This window comes from Plasmodium cynomolgi, chromosome 5 (assembly GCF_000321355.1).
Source record: "Plasmodium cynomolgi strain B DNA, chromosome 5, whole genome shotgun sequence".
Classification (NCBI taxonomy): domain Eukaryota; phylum Apicomplexa; class Aconoidasida; order Haemosporida; family Plasmodiidae; genus Plasmodium; species Plasmodium cynomolgi.
In genome coordinates, this window is record NC_020398.1 from 1,128,396 (window position 1) to 1,147,370 (window position 18,975).

General features: G+C 47.5%; 3 protein-coding genes across 3 annotated transcripts in view; 2 read left to right on the forward strand and 1 right to left on the reverse strand.

Moving 5' to 3' along the window:
- Positions 1-320, forward strand: part of PCYB_053540 (steroid dehydrogenase kik-i) — a gene marked incomplete at both ends in the record, with an annotated part of 1,538 nt that extends 1,218 nt beyond the window's left edge. The window contains one exon of the mRNA XM_004221235.1: positions 12-320. Within this exon, the coding sequence (XP_004221283.1) occupies positions 12-320 (309 nt within the window). The remainder of the gene's footprint in view (positions 1-11) is intronic.
- Positions 321-2,042: 1,722 nt separating this feature from the next.
- On the forward strand, positions 2,043-3,182 carry PCYB_053550 (hypothetical protein; the record flags this gene model as incomplete). Its single annotated transcript, XM_004221236.1, has 1 exon — positions 2,043-3,182. A coding segment is annotated over one exon (1,140 nt), but the record flags the coding sequence as incomplete, so codon positions are not given.
- Positions 3,183-4,819: 1,637 nt separating this feature from the next.
- Positions 4,820-18,748, reverse strand: PCYB_053560 (erythrocyte membrane-associated antigen; the record flags this gene model as incomplete). The annotated part of the gene is made up of 10 exons (XM_004221237.1): positions 18,463-18,748; positions 17,768-18,417; positions 15,127-16,161; positions 14,949-15,035; positions 14,147-14,577; positions 13,174-13,243; positions 11,063-13,028; positions 10,757-10,818; positions 6,178-10,145; positions 4,820-6,020 (listed from the first exon to the last, which is right to left on the reverse strand). The coding sequence occupies exons 9-10, from the start codon at positions 10,143-10,145 to the stop codon at positions 4,820-4,822; spliced, it is 5,169 nt and encodes a 1,722-aa protein (XP_004221285.1). The 5' UTR covers positions 10,757-10,818; positions 11,063-13,028; positions 13,174-13,243; positions 14,147-14,577; positions 14,949-15,035; positions 15,127-16,161; positions 17,768-18,417; positions 18,463-18,748.
- Positions 18,749-18,975: the final 227 nt, after the last annotated feature.

Consider the following 18,975-nt stretch of genomic DNA (forward strand, 5'->3'; position numbering starts at 1 on the left):
CCAAATGGCAGATCGAGTTGAGGGAACATAACATCCAGGTGCAGTGCCACGTGCCTCTATTCATCGTGACGAAGCTGTCCAAGATAAGGAAGCCCAGTACATTCGTCCCAACTGCGGATGCATACGCAAAAAGCGCAATTAAAAGGATGAAACAGGGGAATAGCACGTCCAGCAGTGTTATATCCTCACCCTATTTCCTGCACAGAGTGCAAATATGCCTCTACAACGCCGTTCCGAAACTGTTATTTGACACCATGTCCTTGATGACTCTCAAGGCAGTTAGACAAAGAGCGTTGAAGAAGGTGAGAAAGGGTGATTAAATTTGGTTTACGTAAGGATACAATTTTTTTTCTTCCCCCACCCCCCTATTTTTATCAACTCACTTAGCGATTTATCCGCACACTTAGCGATTTATGCACACACTTAGCGATTTATGCACACACTTAGCGATTTACCCACGATTGCACTCTTTTGCTAATAACTTCATTTGGCTAGTTGCCCTGTTTACATTTTGCACCTTTTGAAAAGGGTACACAATTCGGCGAATGTCCAGCTGTGCTGCTGAGGTGTGCCCAATGAGGGGCGTTTCCCTTTCGTAGTTTACTCTACACGTGGCAATAATCTATACGTGGCAATAAATCTGTATGTGCGCAGTTGCTGGGTGGAGGGCCCAACCGTCTGTCTCTTCTGGTTCGGGCGGATGCCTCCCACCTGGGGGCATTTATATCCCCCAAGCTGCGAAGCGCCAAAAAAATGGATGCTATGCACATGGTGAGATTTTAACTCTCCTTTGCGTAAGTTACGCCCATGTGCTCCGGGGGGTGAGAGAAAAAAGGTGGTAACTGCTATGTGTACGAAGTTGAAATGCGATAGGTGTTGCACGGTGAGTCCTCGCCCGAGGGGGACACACGAGAGGGACGCGGGAAAGGGATACGCAAGCGGGACGCACGAACGGGACACGCAAGAGGATAACTCTCCCCGTGTTAAAATTTTTCTTTTTTTTTCGCTTCTGCGGGGAGCACCACTGGGGCAAACTTAGCTGCGCATCCGAAGTGGTCGCTTTTCTCCATTAAGTTAAATAGGCACGTGAGGTGCGATTTTATCCGGGTGGTGATGCTGCCGAGCGGTATGGTAATATTATGCCTCCTCTTTCGCAGTGCGCATAGAAACACTTCCCCACTCCTTCCCGCGGACCAGCGCCGTGTATGTGTACATGTGCGACCTGTTGTCTTCGCGTCACAATTTTTATTTGTGCGAGCATTTGTTATTTCTCCCCCCATTCAGCACGCCAAACAAGCGAAGTGCATGCGCGCAGAGTATACGAGAGCAAAGTATAAACGCGCAAGTGTACGTAAAAGTATTTGCGTATTGACCTTTGGGTGTGTTTGTGCGTATTGTCGCGCGGGCCTCTTTCCCTTTTTTTGCCGAGTGCGACACGTACGCATAGCAGAGGATTTTGACAGCTTCCTCCTGCAGCGGTTAGCGAGCATCGTGTTGTGAATTGGCCACCTGCGCGTGCAAGGATACTATACCCCGCGGTGTAGCAGCGTTATATATACATAACTTCTTCCCACCATAGGGCGTCAGATGGCCTCATTCTATCGCAATCGTATGTTCGCACGAGCTGCCCCTTTTCGCACGCCCGCTTCGTCCCTGTTGAGCGAAGCAAATGTTTTGCAAAATTTTACAACCGAATAATAAGAGGTTTCATTTGGGGGACTTCTTCTAATTTGTGGGCGTGGGTTCAACTCTGTGGAGTTTTCTTCGACCCATTGCCGTTGGGCTGTTCGCTGGATGGTTCGCTCGGGCGGCTAGCAACTCGTGGGTTAGTTTATTTTCCGTGGTTCAGCTTTATTTCTACTAGCGGTAGGGTTTCACCGGTGTACTTCTCCCAACCTGGGTACACCACAGCAGAAGTTACCCTCGGTGCAACGCCGGAGCTTCCCTGTCTGAGTTGACGCGCCCACCCCGACAAGAATGCACACAGACGAGCGAAGATCGCACGTAGACATCACCCATATTTAAAAAAAAACGAAAATAAAATGCGTATCTGCGCCCCCCTGGTGTTGTTTCTACTGGTGGTGATACTTGTGCTCGTGGGCATAGATGAGGTAGCGTCAAATAGCAAAGGGGGAAATAATAACAGGAATGCGAAGAATGCCAAGGGGGGAGGTGGAAGTAAGCAAGGCAAAAATGAAGCGAGTAAAAAGGATGGTATGAGTGGAAAGGGCAACCAGAAAGGGAAGAAGAAAGATCCAGGGGGAGGTGGCACTACTCCCAAGGGACAAAGCAAAGGATCCGAACAGGGAAAACAAAAAAACAAAAAAGGAGATGATAGCCATTTTGATGAATTTATAAAGGACATGAAAAACAACCAAGACGAAGATAATTTCATGGATGAACTGAACAAGTTTGAAAAAAATTTTCACGATGAAGATTTAGAGAATAGCGAATATCTATTTGATCAATATGGAAAGGGAGGAGCACATGATGAAGAGTTCAACAATATTGACGAGTGGAATAGTGGAAGTTACAACAGCATGAAACCTGATGCGAATGATTACCAATACTTTGATAACGATGATGTTGTTGAGGGGGATGAAGACTTGACAAATATATGGAACAAAAATATGCAAAATTTTGAGCCATCTACTATGTTAACATTTGAAATCCAAGGAAATTCAGAGGAATATCTTTTTGAGGAAGTAAGCAATTTTAACACTTATTTTCGAGGTGTGTTTTACTCCAGCAATGAAGCAGATGATAATAAAATTTTGTTTTTTATCACTGATCCGGATGGACAAATAATTTACAAGAAGGAAGCGAGTGAAGGGATTTTTTACTTTTACACACAGAAAATTGGGGTCTATTCCATCACTTTGAAAAATAGTAAATGGATGGGAAAAAAACTCACAACGGTTGCCCTTGGGTTGGGAGAAAACCCCTCGTTAAAATCGGAACACATAAAAGACTTCACCAATTATATCGACAAAATTGTTGCTGAAACGAAAAGGTTAAAGAACGAATTGAAGTATTTATCTTCCAAACACATGACGCATATTGAGAAAATGAAAAAAATCACCAACAAGGCCTTTCTCTACTGCTTCATCAAATTGTTTGTGCTCATCTTTTTGTCCCTCTTCACCATTTACTACATCAAGAATTTGGTCTCCAACAAGCGCGTCCTCTGAGTTGGCCCCGCTCAGCTGCGTGGAGGTGCCGGGGGAGGGAGAACTTGTAATGTGTAGAGGAGAGGTATGAGCGGTATGAGCGGTCAGGCGATTTGGGAGAAATAGTATGCAAAAGTTATGAACGGTCAGGCGATTTTGGTGAAGAAGTGTGCAAAAGTTATGAATGGTCAGGCGATTTGGACGAAATAGTAGCATAAATTATGAACAGACGGGTCATTTCCGCCAAAGGTGTGAGTGTACCGCCGACAGATCGGAAGCGCCCCCACTGGACTAACACACAAAAGGAAAAAAAAAAGGGGGGCAGATAAACAAATGTGAACCTATTTGTAGAGTATCTTTTTTTTTTTAAGTGATAAACATTTCCCTCATTGGAACTGTTTAAGGCAAGCATGAGCCGAATGAAATTACGCGCACGTTGGAGTGTGTACATGCAGTTATGCGTGTGTATATGTACTTGTGGTGTACCCCCCACATGTGCATGTCGCATTTTTGCAACTCTTGTTTTTTCCCAATTTTGAAGCACCGAACTTAAAATAGCCATTTCGCATTTTTTTAAAACCTTTTCTAACGGTACGAAGGGGTGAAGGCAAATTTCACGGGTAGCCGAGCAGAATGGACGAGGGGGAGGAATAAGCTCTCCTCCGATTGAGGATTTCCCCCATCCCCACCCCCGTTGGGCATTTTTGCCGACACGTTCGGTTTTATGTTGGGACAATTTTGAGTGACCCTAATTTGTGCCAAGCTTACTGGGGCACATAAAAGAAACGTTTTTGCTCCCCTACTGGGATGCTACGACAAGGTGTCTACCTCGGTATCTCTGCGTTTAGATGCGTCTGAGTGCGCGGAAGGGCTATATTTATTTTTTTTTTTTGGGGGGGGCGTGCTGAATCGGAGAATTTGGGGGTGAACGACCATGTGTGTAGTTTTGTTCGCGTGCGTTTTTTACGCATACGCTTGCGGTTGGCAAGTTGCACATTAGCCCGTTAGCCCGTTAGCCTGTTAGCTCGTTAACCCGTTAGCCTGTTAGCTCGTTAACCCGTTAGCCTGTTTGCGCATTTTTTTTAATCCTGTTTGCCTCCTCCGAGGTGAGTAAAAACGGGGGGAACAAAAACAAAGACGGCGGTTGCTCCAAACGGGGAAAAAAATAAAGACAACAAAATAATAGCACACGGTCGAAAAAACAAACAAATGCGTACCAAAAAAAGTACCCAAAAAAAAAAAAAAACAAACTTCAAAAAAAAAAAAATACAAGATGTGTTTACTCATTAATTACAACGACGATGTGGGACGTCTCCTTTGTAAACACGGGATAGGTGAGCGTGGTTAATTTTTTTTTTTCCCCCCTCGTGGGGGTCTTACATAAGCTGCGTTTTCCTGGCACTACGTTTTTGTAAAGGCGGAAGGAACGTAGGAATGGCTGCACAAGAGAAGTGTTCTCTCAGTTGGGCGTGGGTACGTTTTGGGCGCACTGGAGGAAGTCCCCCCCTGAGTTGCTACTTCTCCAGGTGGTGCTTCTCCAGGTGGTGCTTCTCCAGGTGGTGCTTCTCCAGGTGCTACTGCTCCAGGTGCTACTTCTCCAGCTGCTACTTCACCAGCTGCTACATCTCCAGCTGCTACTTTTCCTGCTGCTACTTCTCCATCTGCGGGGAGACACACTTCCCATGTATCAACTGACGGAGAAACTGAGTGATACTTTCCGCAACATCGGAGTCCACATGGGATAGAGTAAAGTGGCTCGTTTTCACATTAAAGGTTCCCCTGGTATGACAAAAATTACATACACTCACAGGTTGTTGCAGGGGGGGATTGGTATTGTTAGTTATGTGCTTCGCCTTCTTATGATAAAAGGGACTGTTTTTCGTAATGCGGATTAGCTCTTTGTATCTCATTATTTCATTTCTTGGGATGATTCGTACGCAGCATATGTCGTCATCTCCTTCTGGTGTTTCCTTCTGTTCATCTGTTTGACCGTCCCTTTGTTGCTCTCCCTCCAACGGTACTGTGCTTCCTGACAGGTGTTGTCCCTTTTTGCGTAGCATGAAAATTTTCCTCATTTTACTCTCCTTCAGGTGAATCCTTTCGCAAATGGTGCCTATCAGTTCTTCCTTCAGCTTCCTTCGAGGTAGGTACACTGTTTTTACGTTCACACGTGTTACGAAGTTGCACGGGTTGATGAGGAATATGTCACCTGGTTTGGGCGGCTCATCCTGTTTGGGGTGCCTCTCCTGTTTGGGGTGCCTCTCCAGTTTTGGCGGCCTCTCCAGTTTTGGCGGCCTCTCCAGTTTTGGCGGCCTCTCCGGTTTTGGCGGCCTCTCCCGTTTGAGCGACTCGCACGGTTCACTAGTCTCACCCGGTTCACTTGTCTCACCCGGTTCACTTGTCTCACCCGGCTGACCTGCTCGCCCCTTGACCATCCGGTCCCTGCCCCCCCCGTTCTGTTCCAACAGAAGGCCAAGGTAGTCATTTCTCGAGTTGTAAATAAAATTACTGCACTTTGCCTTTAGTTTCTGTTTTTCGTAATCCCAAGATTTCATGGTCCTCTTCGCGTTATCCACAAAGTAGTGGTTCTTCCCGTCGGATAGATGATTCGTTCTTCTCTTGGGTTCGTTCGAAGTAGCTTTTTCGCCTTTGATTCCACCCCCAGTCACAGCAGCATCCTTTTGGACGTTCTCATTGGCAGCGCACGGGAAGTCACTTAACGTAGAGTCCTTCTTGGAAAAACGCTCATCTTCCTCCAAGGAGTTATCCTCTAGTAGCATGTGGTCAAAGTCAGACGTATCGCTGGATGTGTAAATTTGTTTTGCGAGATTTGCATTCACGTTTGTGTCACTGTTGAGGTGAAGTTGCTTGCCATCTTGCTCACCATCTTGCTTACCATCTTGGTTTTTTTTTTTTTTCTTCTTTTTTTTTTTCTTCTTTTTTTTTTTTTTCTTTTTTTTTTTTTTTTTCCTTGTGCTCCGTTTTAATTGCCTTGTTTGCAACGAACAGGACATCCAGAGCCTTGGCGTGGATGACTGTCCTGATGTCTCTCCTGCAGAGAAAGCTTTCATCCCAAAATTTATTTCGATCGATGCAGATTTTGACAAATTTAACGAATACGAGTTTTCCCTCTATCAGGACAAGGGCGAATTGGTTCTCTGTATCTGTGGGGTCGTGGTCATCTAGACTTTGTTCTTTATGGTGATGACTTTTTGCATTCGTGCTTTTTTGGCTAGTCGTTTCACCATCCGTTGGAAGTGCGTTCATGTTGTGACAACCTTCGGTGATTTCTCCTCCTTTTGGGGTTGCAAATCGACCTCCTCGTTGTCCCCTTTCTTCATCATTACGATGGTTCTCCTTGGAAGGTAGCTCCTCCCTACTGCTTCTACGCACGCGAGAGTTTTTTTCCAACTGAGGACGGAAGGGAAGGACATATATTTCTCCTTTTGTCCGTTCGAACAGTGCATGGATGCAACATTTTAGGTTTTGCAAAATGCATTTTAAAATTATTTGCCAAATGGGGTCCAGGTTGTTCTTGTCCGTTTTCTTTACCCTTTCGCTGAGTGTTGTGTTTTCCTTGGTCTGCATCCTTTCATCAGTTTGGTTTTTTTTTTCCATTTGAGGTGACTCTCTCTTAATCAGGTCCAATTGGTTACCTTTTTTGTCGATGACGATTGACTGCTCCTTCTGGGTGAGGAGCGGAAAGGTGGCATTTGGAAAGAGGACCTGCCCCCTTTGCAGACTCGGTTTGTTTGCATCTGTCAGTTCGTCTCTTGAGTTTATCTTTATGGTGAGCCACTGCTTCTTTTGGAATATCTCGTAGTTTTTGGTGATCCTGGTTTGCGGGTCACACGGGGGGTTTGGCACATGGGTTGGTTCGCAGTCCCTATCAGGGGTTGCCTGTGTCCCATTCGGGGTGTCTTCTGGCCCATTTGATTTTGCTTCTGGCCCATTTGATTTCCCTTCTTCGCTCCCATTTTGGGGTCCCCTTCTTTGTCCCCCCCCACTAAAGTGCTTTTTAAAAAAAATGAACAGATGCAAATGGTGAAGGTAATAGTTAATAAAAAAACTAGCCCGCTTCAACTCATACAGATATATTAACCACGTGGCGCTGCTGACTTTTCCTGCCAAGTCGATATTCTGTTCGTACTTCTTTTCGAATGTCTTCGTGTTTTTCCTTGTTTGAATGACAGTCCGTGCTGTTGTTCGCCCTTCCACGCGATCACCCGGTTTGTTGTTTTTTTCCTTTTTTGCCAATCCGTTATCTGCCATGTGACTGTTTTGGTTGTACTTGAAGCGGATTGTATTCTGTTCATTCGATGTCACGCTGCATCTGTGTTGACTCATGTAGGTATTCATTTCGTTGGAACACAAGTGGAGGGTTCTATCATGAATTTTAAAATTTTTATCTATGCTACCATGCAATATGGTGTCGCTGGGAGAGAAGGAGTTCGCCAGAAGGACCTCATTGAAGTAATTTATGGACGTGGTTAGCGCGGGGGTATGCATATCTAAATGGGGGAGACTCCCCCAGGCAATGTTCGAACAGCTGGAGGAGAAATGAGAAGAACCTCGTTCTCCGTTGGGACGAACTCCATTCATGGTGGTTGTCGTTACGTCTTCGTCATTCATGTAATGCTCTTTCCTTCTCACTGGGGGATTTTCGCTAATAGAGGGACGATCTCCTTTGCGCAGTGGTCCCTGAGACGGTCCCTTAAATCCGTTCGATGTACTATACCCCCCAACTGTTTTTCCCATTTCTGTGTTGCCATTTCGATGAGGTGAGAAAGGGTGACTTGGGTATTCTACATCCCCATGCGAGTTTCTCGTGGGGGTCGGTCCACCTGCGATGTTGCAGTGGGAGTCTACCTGGGGTTCTGTGTGAAGAAGGAAGGGGTTCGTCTTATCCTCTCCTTCTGCTACATGATCTTCATTTTCTACGTCTGTTTTTATCGCATGGTTGTCCCTTCCACCAGGAGGAGGGGTCCTCTTTTCACTATTTAAAGAGTGGTCCTCACGAGTATGCGACTTGTGCAAATTGCCGCTTCGGGTGCCGCTTCGGATGTCGCGTTCGATGCCGCTTCGGAAGCCTCTTTCGATTCCGCTTCTTCCCACGGCACTCCCGCTGCTACTGCTGTTGGTCGAGATGGAGCACCCGCTGGCAACCCTTTCGCCGATTTTAATTTCCTTCACTAGGGGGGTAGCACCATACGTCTTCACAGTATCGCCAACGAAAGGACCTTTCACATCGTTCGAGGGGGGATGATCCCAATATGGGTGGCTATCACAGTTGACCCGATCTACGCTCACGGAATGAACAACTCCATTCGATACACTCTCCTGTTTCCCTGAGTGTTTCCTTCTATCCATTTTATTAAAAGAAGACGTTACATCATCTAGCATTGAAAAAAATGACTCGCTAGCCATTTTATCCTTTTTTTCCAATTGGTGTTCGAGATTTGTTTCCTCTTTGTGTTGATCCTTCTCCCAGGGGATCTGATCTACCTCCCTGGGATTGCAATAACTGATTGAGAGGGAGCTTCCACTTTTACGACAGTCATCAGGAGTTAAACTTTTTGTTTTTTTTTTGGACCATGTGGAATACGTGATGTCGTTCCTTTGGTGGGGGTCCGTCCCAAATTTTTCTCTATACATGTGGTTCCCTGTTGTGTTTTTCGTAAGACTCGTTTGTGTTTGCTCTTTGGGTCTGCCTGCGCTGCTCTCGGTGGGTCTCGCAACGTCCGCAGGTGTATCCGCAATTGCATAGCGGTTGGTATAGCGGTTAGTATAGCCATTCGCATAGCCGTTCGCATGGCCGCTCGCATGGCCACTCGCATGGCCGCTCGCGTGGCTAATGTACCTTTCGTAGTTAAAGCTATAAATGGGGTCGTACAGAGTAAGTAGCTCGTCCCAAACCCCCCCGTGGCATACAGAAGAGAGCAACCTTTTGTTGATTTCGTCTGTATTCTTGAGATGACATTTTTCTTCATCGATAATGTTTATCGTTTTGGTCAGCTTCTTTCTGGAGTTCAGTTCATTAAACAGAATCATGAGGGAGTAAAAGAGGGGGGCGAGAGCCATCAGATGGCTCTCGCTGACTGCACCGTGGCTCTCCCCAGGTTGGTCTCTCCTCCCAATGGTCTCCTTCTCGAGGTCCTTTCTTCCTCCACTTTGCGAATTCATCACACACTTTGCAGCTCCTTCATTTTTTCCCTCCTCACTCGGTGCGACTCCCATGGAGGGTTCAAACTGGGACAATATTTTACCATTACGGTGCATTATCTTTAGGATATTTCTTTTCCGCTTCTGCTGGTGCGTCTGTGGGTCTTTATCCCTTGTCGATTGTGTAAGGGAGGAGTCGAAACAGTTGGGGCGACCGCAGAGGGAGAGGTGTTCCGAGCAGTGTAAAGAAAACGCCGGCACGCACTCGGGTCCCCCTTCATCATCGCTTCCCCCTTCACCATCGCTTCCCCCCTCATCATCGCTTCCCCCTTCACCATCACTTCCCCAATTTTGTTTACACGATTCGGCGTAATGATGGTAGCACGAGTTGACACTCGATTCTTCGTACTCATTTTGAGAGAATATCTTCTCAACTAATTGGCACGACGTGCTAGAAAAATCTCCCGCAGTTTGGCCCGCTTGGCATGTCTGTCCTGTTTGGTCCTTTTCGCTCGTTTGATCATTGCCCACGCCTTCGTTTTTGTTTACCTCTTTTTTGGTCTCCTTTTTGATCTCCTTTTTGATCTCCTTTTTGGTCTCTTTTTTGGTCTCCTTTTTGATCTCCTTTTTGGTCTCTTTTTTGGTCTCTTTTTCGATCTCCTTTTCCTCCCCTTTCTCATCCCTCTCCTCCATGGGTTCCCCACAAAGCGCTATGCTCACCTCCCTATTGGGGATTGCCGACCTCCCTGACATAATCGGGTTCACCACGCTGCTACACACTGAGGGAGACGAACTCGACATGCCGATGTGCATCTCTTCCACATTGCATTTGAGTTCACCATTGGGGAGGACACCTTCTTTTTCACCATTGGGGAGAGCACCTTCTTTTTCACCATAGTCCATGACACCCTGGGGTTGGTTCTGGGTTGAGTGGAGAGAGAGTCCTCTGTGCAGGTGACCCTCACTGCTACGATTGTAATCGTGTGGTTTATCTGAGTTGTTCGATTGGGGGTCATTTTCTCCCTTGCGATATCTCCCCCCGGGGTGTCGAGGCGAGCTTCCACGTAGTTCACCCATTTGAGCGTGAGCGAACCAACCAGGCGAAGTTGTCATATCGTTCAATCCCTTCTCGTGTTGTACGTCTGCTGGAGATTCTCCCGCAGTTTTTTTTTCTCCACTGATATTTCTTTTTTTTTTGGTGTCTTCCTTCTTTGGAGCATCCGGTTGATTGCCTTTTTTTTGTGATTCTTTCCTGTGCGTGGAGTTTACCATCGTTTTCCTCTCGCCATCAATTGGAGAGCTGTCACAGGGGGATGATGTCTCTACACTCCGAATATCTGTGTTTCCTCGATTTGTAAAAGGTGACCTGTTCGTATCGTCTTCCTTTTCACCTCCAGGTTTCCAATCTATGAACTGTTTTTCCATCATCCGGTTTGGCTCCCCCTCAGGGTAATAACCACCGTTTGGGAGTTGATTTTTTTCTCCACTGCGAGAAGAGAGAGGATCATCTGATGGGCCTCTTCCTTTGAGGTGGTCTGTGTGTCTTTCCTTCGAGCGATCTTTCGGCATGTGAGGAACACACGGGAGCAGTGCACCTGCTTCATCGCTAACGGTGCTGACTGAGCTGACTGCGCGAGGTGGGCTGACTGCGCGAGGTGAGCTGGCTGCACTAACTGAGCTGGCTGCACTAACTGAGCTAACTACACTAACTGCGCGAACTCCGCCTGTACCAATGGCGGTTCCCCCCTCTTTGCCGTTCCAGTGGCCATTTTTCACGCCCCTCTGAGCCTTCCCCTGGTCATACTTCCCCACTACGTATTTTTCAACAGATCCACAAAATAAACTGCTCTCCATGGGGAGTTTACAATAACAAACAGACAGCATCATCCAGAGGATGGTAGGTAGTCCTCCCTGTTTCATCGATGGTAAGGTCCTAACCTTCAGAAGTAGCTTCAGAATTCTCATTACATTTTTTAAGTTGGGAAAATTTTTTAAAATGCTTGAAAAGAATTCAGTATGTTTTAGTGAGTTGTTTGTATTAACAGAGACATCACACACGATGTCGTTTTTTCTGAGTGTTAGGATGGGTACTCTTGCAGAATCTACCAGTTGTAGCTGTACGTTGTCGAAGAAGGCACATTCGGATGGGTCTAGGGGTGTGGTATCTCTGTTGTTCCGTTTGTCATGGATATTTAAATGAGATTCCTCTGCTGTGACGCTGATTCTTGGGTCAGTCGCGGAGTCATCCTTCGCATCCTTGGCGTTCTTCTTCCCCGCCGCTTCGATCTGCTTCCCCGTCGCTTCGATCTGCTCCCCCGCCGCTTCGCTCTCCTTCCCCGCCGCTTTGATCTGCTCCCCCGCCGCTTCGCTCTCCTTCCCCACCGCTTCGCTCTCCTTCCCCGCCGCTTCGCTCTGCCGTTTTCTCTTCATCTGCGCGATGTAGTTGTAGATGTTGCGCAGGATATACTTGGGGTTGTAGAGACTGGCCTGAATGACTATGTCAAGATCGCTCGTTTTCGAATCCACCCCGTAGGCACTAGAACCCACGGTATATATTTTAATATCACATTTGAATAAGTGTTTTATTAACTTGGAGAGAAGAGAAAAAATTTTTCGCTTCGTTCGTTTGATATCCTTGGACGGCTTTACCTTCTTCAGGAGATCGATTAGTAGTTCTTCTGTTTTGCGCAACAGGAGGAAGAGGTCTGCCTGGAGGACACTGCGTGGTGTGTTGTTTCTTTTATCACCTCTGTGAAATGCCGTAGGGGGTACTACTCCCACTGCGGAGGGGATAGTACCCACTTTAAGGGCACCGTACCTCTGAATTGCACAATGAAGGAGGGGCAACAGATGTACCCTTGGCTTGTCATGCAGGTTTAGAGATAGGCTTCTTCTTTTTCTTCCGTTTGGGGGTGGAATGTTACTTCTTCTCGCGATGAACTTATCGTAGTGATTTAGGGTGACGCAGCTTTGGTTTCTATCCCTTTGGGGGGAATCATTACAGTGAGGAGGTGCCCCATTTGGAGCGGCCTCTCCATTTTGAGCAGCCTCTCCATTTTGAGCCACATCTTCACCATTTTTCTGCCTCTTTTTTTTTTTTTTTTTTTTCCTCCTCTTATCATTCATCTGCTGCCCGTTTTGCGGCACGTATGCATAGGATCCCTCCACGTCATGATTAGGAGGACACACCTGGGGGTCGGTTTCCCCTTTTTCTATGCCCTGCATGGCAGTGGCCTCCCCCCCCTTGTCAGGCTGCTTCGCACTCCTTCGCTTTAATTTGGAGAACAAACAAAAGGGGCCACCCATCGTGGATGCATCTACCGAGCAGTCCTCCTCCTCCGCCTCCGCCTCATTTCTGTCCACTGAGATATTTTCATGGCTACATTTTTTAAGTTCGTTGTATTTCCTCACCATTTCGTTATAGTTGTTTGTCTTATCTTCATTTTGCTGATTCGTATTCGAAAAGGCTGACTTTTTTTTCTTCTTCTCTTTCTGGAGTCGTACTGGTGCAGCTCCTACCTTGTCGATGCCTTCGTAACCATTCGATAGGTCCTCCTGAGTAGTAGGCACTCTGAAGTCATCACCATTTGGGAACTCTCTCCACTGATTTTCATCTCCCAACTGGTCATTCGGGTATATCGCATCCCCTTTAGTTTCGTTTTTTTTAGCTTCGTTTTTTTGGGTTCCGTTTTCCATTTTGTCACCACTTGGACGCTGTCGCTCGGGGATCTCAGCTTGTTCTACTCTGCTTCCTCCATTGGGCTCAGGGCGACTGTTTTTTTTTCTTTCCTTCGGGGGGTTGTTGTTGTTCTTCTTCTCCGTCTTTGTGGCTTTTTCTGTTTCATTTGGGCACCCCGCAGAGGGGGGGTTGGCACTCTGTGAGATTTGCGGCTGGTCCATGGGAGGAAGTCCTTTGTGGGGGTAGCTTACGTGAGGATTCCCTCCTTGTGAGTAGCCTACGTGGGGATTCCCTCCTTGTGAGTAACCTACATGAGGACTCCCTCCTTGTGAGTAGCCTACGTGGGGACTCCCTCCTTGTGAGTAGCCTACGTGGGGACTCCCTCCTTGTGAGTAACCTACATGAGGACTCCCTCCCTGTTGATACGCCCCATGCTGACTAGAACCGGGTCCATAATGATCCCCCAGGGTGTCCCCCTTGGCGAAGTTCCCCTCGTTGGTTAGACTCGCAAAATGCGGCGCGGTGCTAACGGCGTGGAAATCACGTAGCGGGATGCCCAGCGGGGGGATGACGCCATAGGGGAGGTGGTAAAAGCCGCTAGACGGGTTTCCATAGGAACCAGCAAAGGGGTTCACAACAGGGTTGTACTCAAGGGGATACATGGCATTAAATTTTTCCATATCGTTTGAAAAATAAAAATTTCTGTCTCCATTGTACATACTCTGTTGTGTGTACTGCTCATCGTTGAAATTTTTTTTTTTTTTTTTTTCTTAACTGTAATTTGGCGTACATGTCCCATTTGTGAGTTGGGAGGAAATTAATTTTTTCTCTGTTCTGTTGGATGGTCTGATGGTAAGGGGTTCCTTCTGGGTGCAGGGGTGGGTTCACTCCTTGTGCGTTCGGCATCACGTTTTTGTTTCCTGGAGGGTAGTTCCCCCCCACGGGGAGGTTACTCCCCACGGTGAGGTTATTTCCTACAGGGAAGTTCCCCCCCACGGGGAGGTTACTTGCTACGTTTACGTGGCTGGCGCCGAGGTGACTAGTCCAGTCGGTGCTATGCTGCGCACCTCTATCGGAGGTTCCAATCGGGGGAAGACCCATTTTGTTAAAAGGAACAACCCAGTGATTATTGTACGGGAGACCATCCCATGGGGTCTTCATCTCGAGATTGTACCCCCCTAGGTAGTTTGCGTCTCTGTATAGAAACGGGTTATATTTCATTTGGCGATGTATCCCTTTCGTGTCTTCATATTGTTCATATTGACCTCCCTTTGTGTGCACATAATGGTGGTCACTGTGAGGGGGTCCAATTTTATTATATGGTCTGTTGGCACTTCGGACCGAAGTAGATATGCTGTAATCGATGTCGTGACTATTCGAAACACTGCTGGTGTTTCTCCTTGAATTGTCACGCATACTGGGGGCATACTCTCCTACTTCATCTACCCCCGCAAGAAGAGATGCCTCTACAGAGGCCACGTCCTCGTTGTTCATTCCCATGACACTGTTACTACCTACGTTAGTGTAGTTATTCCAATCGGTTCCGCCACTGGGAAAGGTCTTCATTCTGTACTGCCTTCCATAAGGAGGTCTACACAGCTGCTGAGGGGGTTCACCAGGCTGCTGAGGGAGTCCACCAGGCTGCTGAGGGAGTCCACCAAGCTGCTGAAGTAGCCGACGCGGTTTATTCCTACGTGAGTCGTTTTGTCTGCCTGGGAAGAGCCTTCCTTGTCCGTTTTCCAAATTGCTGATGCGATCCACTCGGTTAGGGTTTCCAACGATATGGGAACCACCGAGCCAGCTCACGCTGCTCATTCGGTCCACTCCGCTCATTCGGTCCACTCCGCTCATTCGGTCCACTCCGCTCATTCGGTCCACTCCGCTCATTCGGTCCATTCCGCTCATTCGGCTCGCTCCTCCCAAGCCCCCCGCGCTGATCATATAATTAACGTATCCACGTTTAAAATCGCTAAAGTAGGGTTCCCTGTTGAATAGGGCCCCTTCATTTTGGCTTCTCCACAGATCTTCCACGTAGAGGGTGGTGGTACCTGCGGGGTAGTTCCATTTTAAGTGTCTCGGTGGGAAGCCCTTTCTGCGTGCTCGCTGGGGGAGCACCCTGTTGGCGCGTCTCAGGCGATTCGCGTGGCTGATTGGGTTCATTCGATTGACGTAACTCATATAGTTAATGTAGTTCACATAGTTGGCGTAGTTGGCGTAGTTGGCGTAGTTGGCGTAGTCCCTCGACACGAAACTGCTCACGTTGTCGCTGAGCACGTCTACCGAGTAGTCCCCCTCGTCATGGCTGTCTCGGTTGTCGCGGTTGTCTCGGTTGTCTCGGCTGTCTCGGTTGTCTCGGTTGTCTCGGCAGTCTCGGTTGTCTCGGCTGTCTCGGTTGTCTCGGCTGTCTCGGTTGTCTCTGCTGTCTCGGTTTGGACTTCCGCTCCGTTGGCTGCTTCTATCCACTCCCTGCACACTCCTGGCCTCAAGGGGCATCCCCCCCCTGAACCCATCCGGGGGCAACTCCCTCTCCTCAAAATCGTCATCACGAGCAGGGGGCATATTGACAAAAGACGCGTCTCCCCCAGCGACGTTACTCTGCTCTTCCTGAGCCAATACATTTGGAGAATTAAAATTATTTTCGCTCGTGCATCTGTATTGTTTTTTTGTATGATCCACATCTGATAAATTTCGGGAGGTACAGAACCCATGGTTTACGGGAAGTGGGTTCAGGGTTATATTCGCATAAGTGCTAATTGGTGTGTAGATGATGGGCCTCATGGAAGCTACGTCGTTTAAGTCACTCTGCTGGGGCTGTGCGTGATCTTTCTTTCGCTGTTTCTCCTTGTGTGTCCCTTTGTTTGGGAGCAGCGGGGGGGAACGCGGTTGGCTGGAGTGCGTTTGGTCGGAGTGCGGTTGGTTGGTACCTAATGGGGTACTTCCCGATTGGCTTCGGTCTACCTTCTCGACGCTCGCGTTAGACGCCTCTGCCTGTGGAATTGAAGCGAAATCCATCGCCCCTTCCTCTTCCCCCTTGCTGCCTTTCCGCGTAACAGATTTTTTTGAGCCTTTTTTGGACCCCTTTTTGGATCCCTTTATGGGGTTCCGTTTTTCATCCAAGTCATGTTCAACTTGGAGGGTTCCACGCCCCATGGTAGATGGATCCTTTTCCTCGTCTTCAAGCAGGTAGGGTGTCTCCTCCTCAGGAGACTGACCTATTTTATTTTGTTCATAGTAGTTAGTTTTTTTTTTTTTTTTCGTTTTTTTTTTTTTTTTTTTTGTCCCACTTACATTGGTGAGGTTCTCTGTGTTGGGCAATTCGTCACAACTCCCTGGTGATAGTTTTTCTAGTTGAGCTTCTGTTCCATTTTTCCTTTTGTTATTTATAACTTCCTCGCATTTATTTACATTCGACGTGGGTGATATAGCACGCGCATTGGGGAGAGCCCTCACGTGCGATGTGGGTTCCCTTGTGTGATCATCTCGCGTGTTCGCAGGACTGACCGACTGATTTGTTTCATCCCTGCTCAGCTGGGATGGTTCAGGTTGGTTATTTCCAAGGCTAATCAGTTTTTCACCTTTGGTCAGGCTTTCACTTTTGGCGTTGTCTTCACCATTCGAGGGGGGTAGACGTTTGCTCTTCCTCCTCTTTTTGGTACTCCCCCCTTTGTTACTCCCAGTTATGTTACTCCCCGTTATGTTACTCTCCCTTCTGTTCACCTTCTTCTGTTCGGCTTCCCTTCCTTTGTTCGTTCCTACGTCCACGTTTGAAGCAGCCAAACTGCTGAATTCGGCTCTGCCTACGGAATCATTCGTGGTTTTAAAAATGGGGCCATTTTGATCCCGTTTTTTTTGGCTAGCTGTATTCAAAGGTGTTGAAGTTGGTTCTCCCTCCCCCCCAGGGGCACCACTAGTTTCCCTCTCCTGATAAGTCATCCTCTTCGCTCTCTTTTTCGAAATGCGTTTATAATTTAGTTGTGAAGGAGATGTACTAGATGTAGACGACTCGCTAGATGCGTCACTTATAGAGACGCGAGGTTGACTCTCTTTATTTGGCATCGAACTTCGTGTGACATTATCTAACTTGGCACTCTCAAAATGTTGGTCTTCATTTGGCTGTTCATAAATGGGTTCTGATTGCCTATCTAGATTGCCTACCTCTTTGCATTTATTCAAATGGAAATATTTTTCTTCTCCTTTGGGTCTTCGTTTATTTGTTTTGTGACTTCCTCCAAGTGATTGGCTAGTCATACTTGTTGCTGGAGTAGATACCAAAATGTTATCCTTTCCATCTAGTGAGAGGTAATCCTTTTTGCGTGCGTGGTGTCTTTTGTGAGATGAGTTTTTACTGTTACTAGTGGTTGTGTTTATGGAGGGTAGGGGGAGTAGGGTTGTTGTTTCACCTTCACCACTTGCATTTGGCAAGGCATTCGTTTTGGTATCCACCGCCCAGTCGCTTTGGTTTGTGACATTTGGTGGGGAGACACTCTCCGGAGTTGCTAACTGTTGGGGGGGTTGGCCTTGTTGGGCTTGTTGATCGTGTTGGACGTGATGGACGTGTTGGACGTGTTGATTGTGCCGTTCGCTTCCACTTTGCATCCTTTCTCCGTTCGTCAAGGCCGTGCTGTATTTCGTACCGCTCATTTGCAGTTTGCCGTTCTTCTGGGAGTCTTCCTCCTGGCTAACCTGCACTTGGCGACTGGTGCAAACGTTTTCTTTCGCTTCGTCTTCCCCCTCGTTAGCCGTCTCGCTATCCACTTCACTGCCACCACTTTTCCTTTTTTTTTTTCTTCCTCTTCTTCTTCTTCTTCTTGAGGAAATCTTTTATGTCATGCAGAATCGGTAACTTCAGATGCATTTTGTGTTCTAGCCTCTTTTGTTTTATTTTGGCTAGCTGGGAGTGCACCCTGGAGCGTATTTTTGGGGTGGCAGCACCCTCCTCACAATTACTGTTGAGGCTGACCTCGTTGGGGGGTTCTTCTGAGTCCTCTTCACATCTCTCATCATAGGGATGGTACGCTACGTGAAGCACAGGACGGGTTCTACCTAACGCAGTTGTATCGTTTCCCTTATGGAAATTGCGAACTACCTGCCGTATTGCATTTGGTCGATTGTCTTTGCTGCTTGCATTTTCTTCATTTTGAAGAGAGAGGTGTTTCGGGTGGAGCGTGTAGGTGACGAGGGATGTGGGACTTTCCTTCTGTGCACACCTCGAGAAGGGGGTGACAGAAGTGAAGGTGGGTTCTACCACCTCTGTCTCTTTTTGCTTTTTATTTTGTGACATCCCTTTCCTGAATTCAAGACTGCTGAACTTAGTGAAGCAGTTTAGGTTGTATAGAATTTTATTCACTTGGTTCACTTTTTTTTTGTAAATGCTGAGCTTCCTTCTTCGTTCCTCACTCGGGTCCACTTGACGGGGGTGGCGACAGCGGTCGAGGTGGCGGTTACCCTCACCGTCGCTACCATCAGCGTTGCTTCCCTCACCGTCGCTGGCCACACCGCCGCTTCCCTCACAGTCTTCACTCTCGTCCGCTTCTTTCTCATTCCCCCTGTTCATCGCACACGAAGCGTGTGTGCCTTCCGCAGGTTCGTCCCGTTGTGCGTCTACTCCAGATGCAGGAGGTCTCGACTTTCCTTTTCTCCTTTTCTGCTTCTCCTCCAGCTTCCCCGTTTCCTCAGTGCACCTCGACACGTCATATTTTTCATCACTGACGTAGCCCTGTACCTTTTGTGATGCCATGGAGTGGGTCATCACATCGATTGTTTTTTTTGCTTGTCTATTGTGCTTCTTCCAATCGGTACGCTCCTTCCAATCGGCACGCTCCTTCTCGTTCATCCCACTTGGTGTGCAATTCGTCGCCACTTCGTCTACTGGATAAACTTCTGACGTGTGTGCATCCTTCTCCTTGTGAGTGGAGGCACCTGATGAATTTCTTTTCGTGTCTCTTCTCAGCACACACTTGAGGA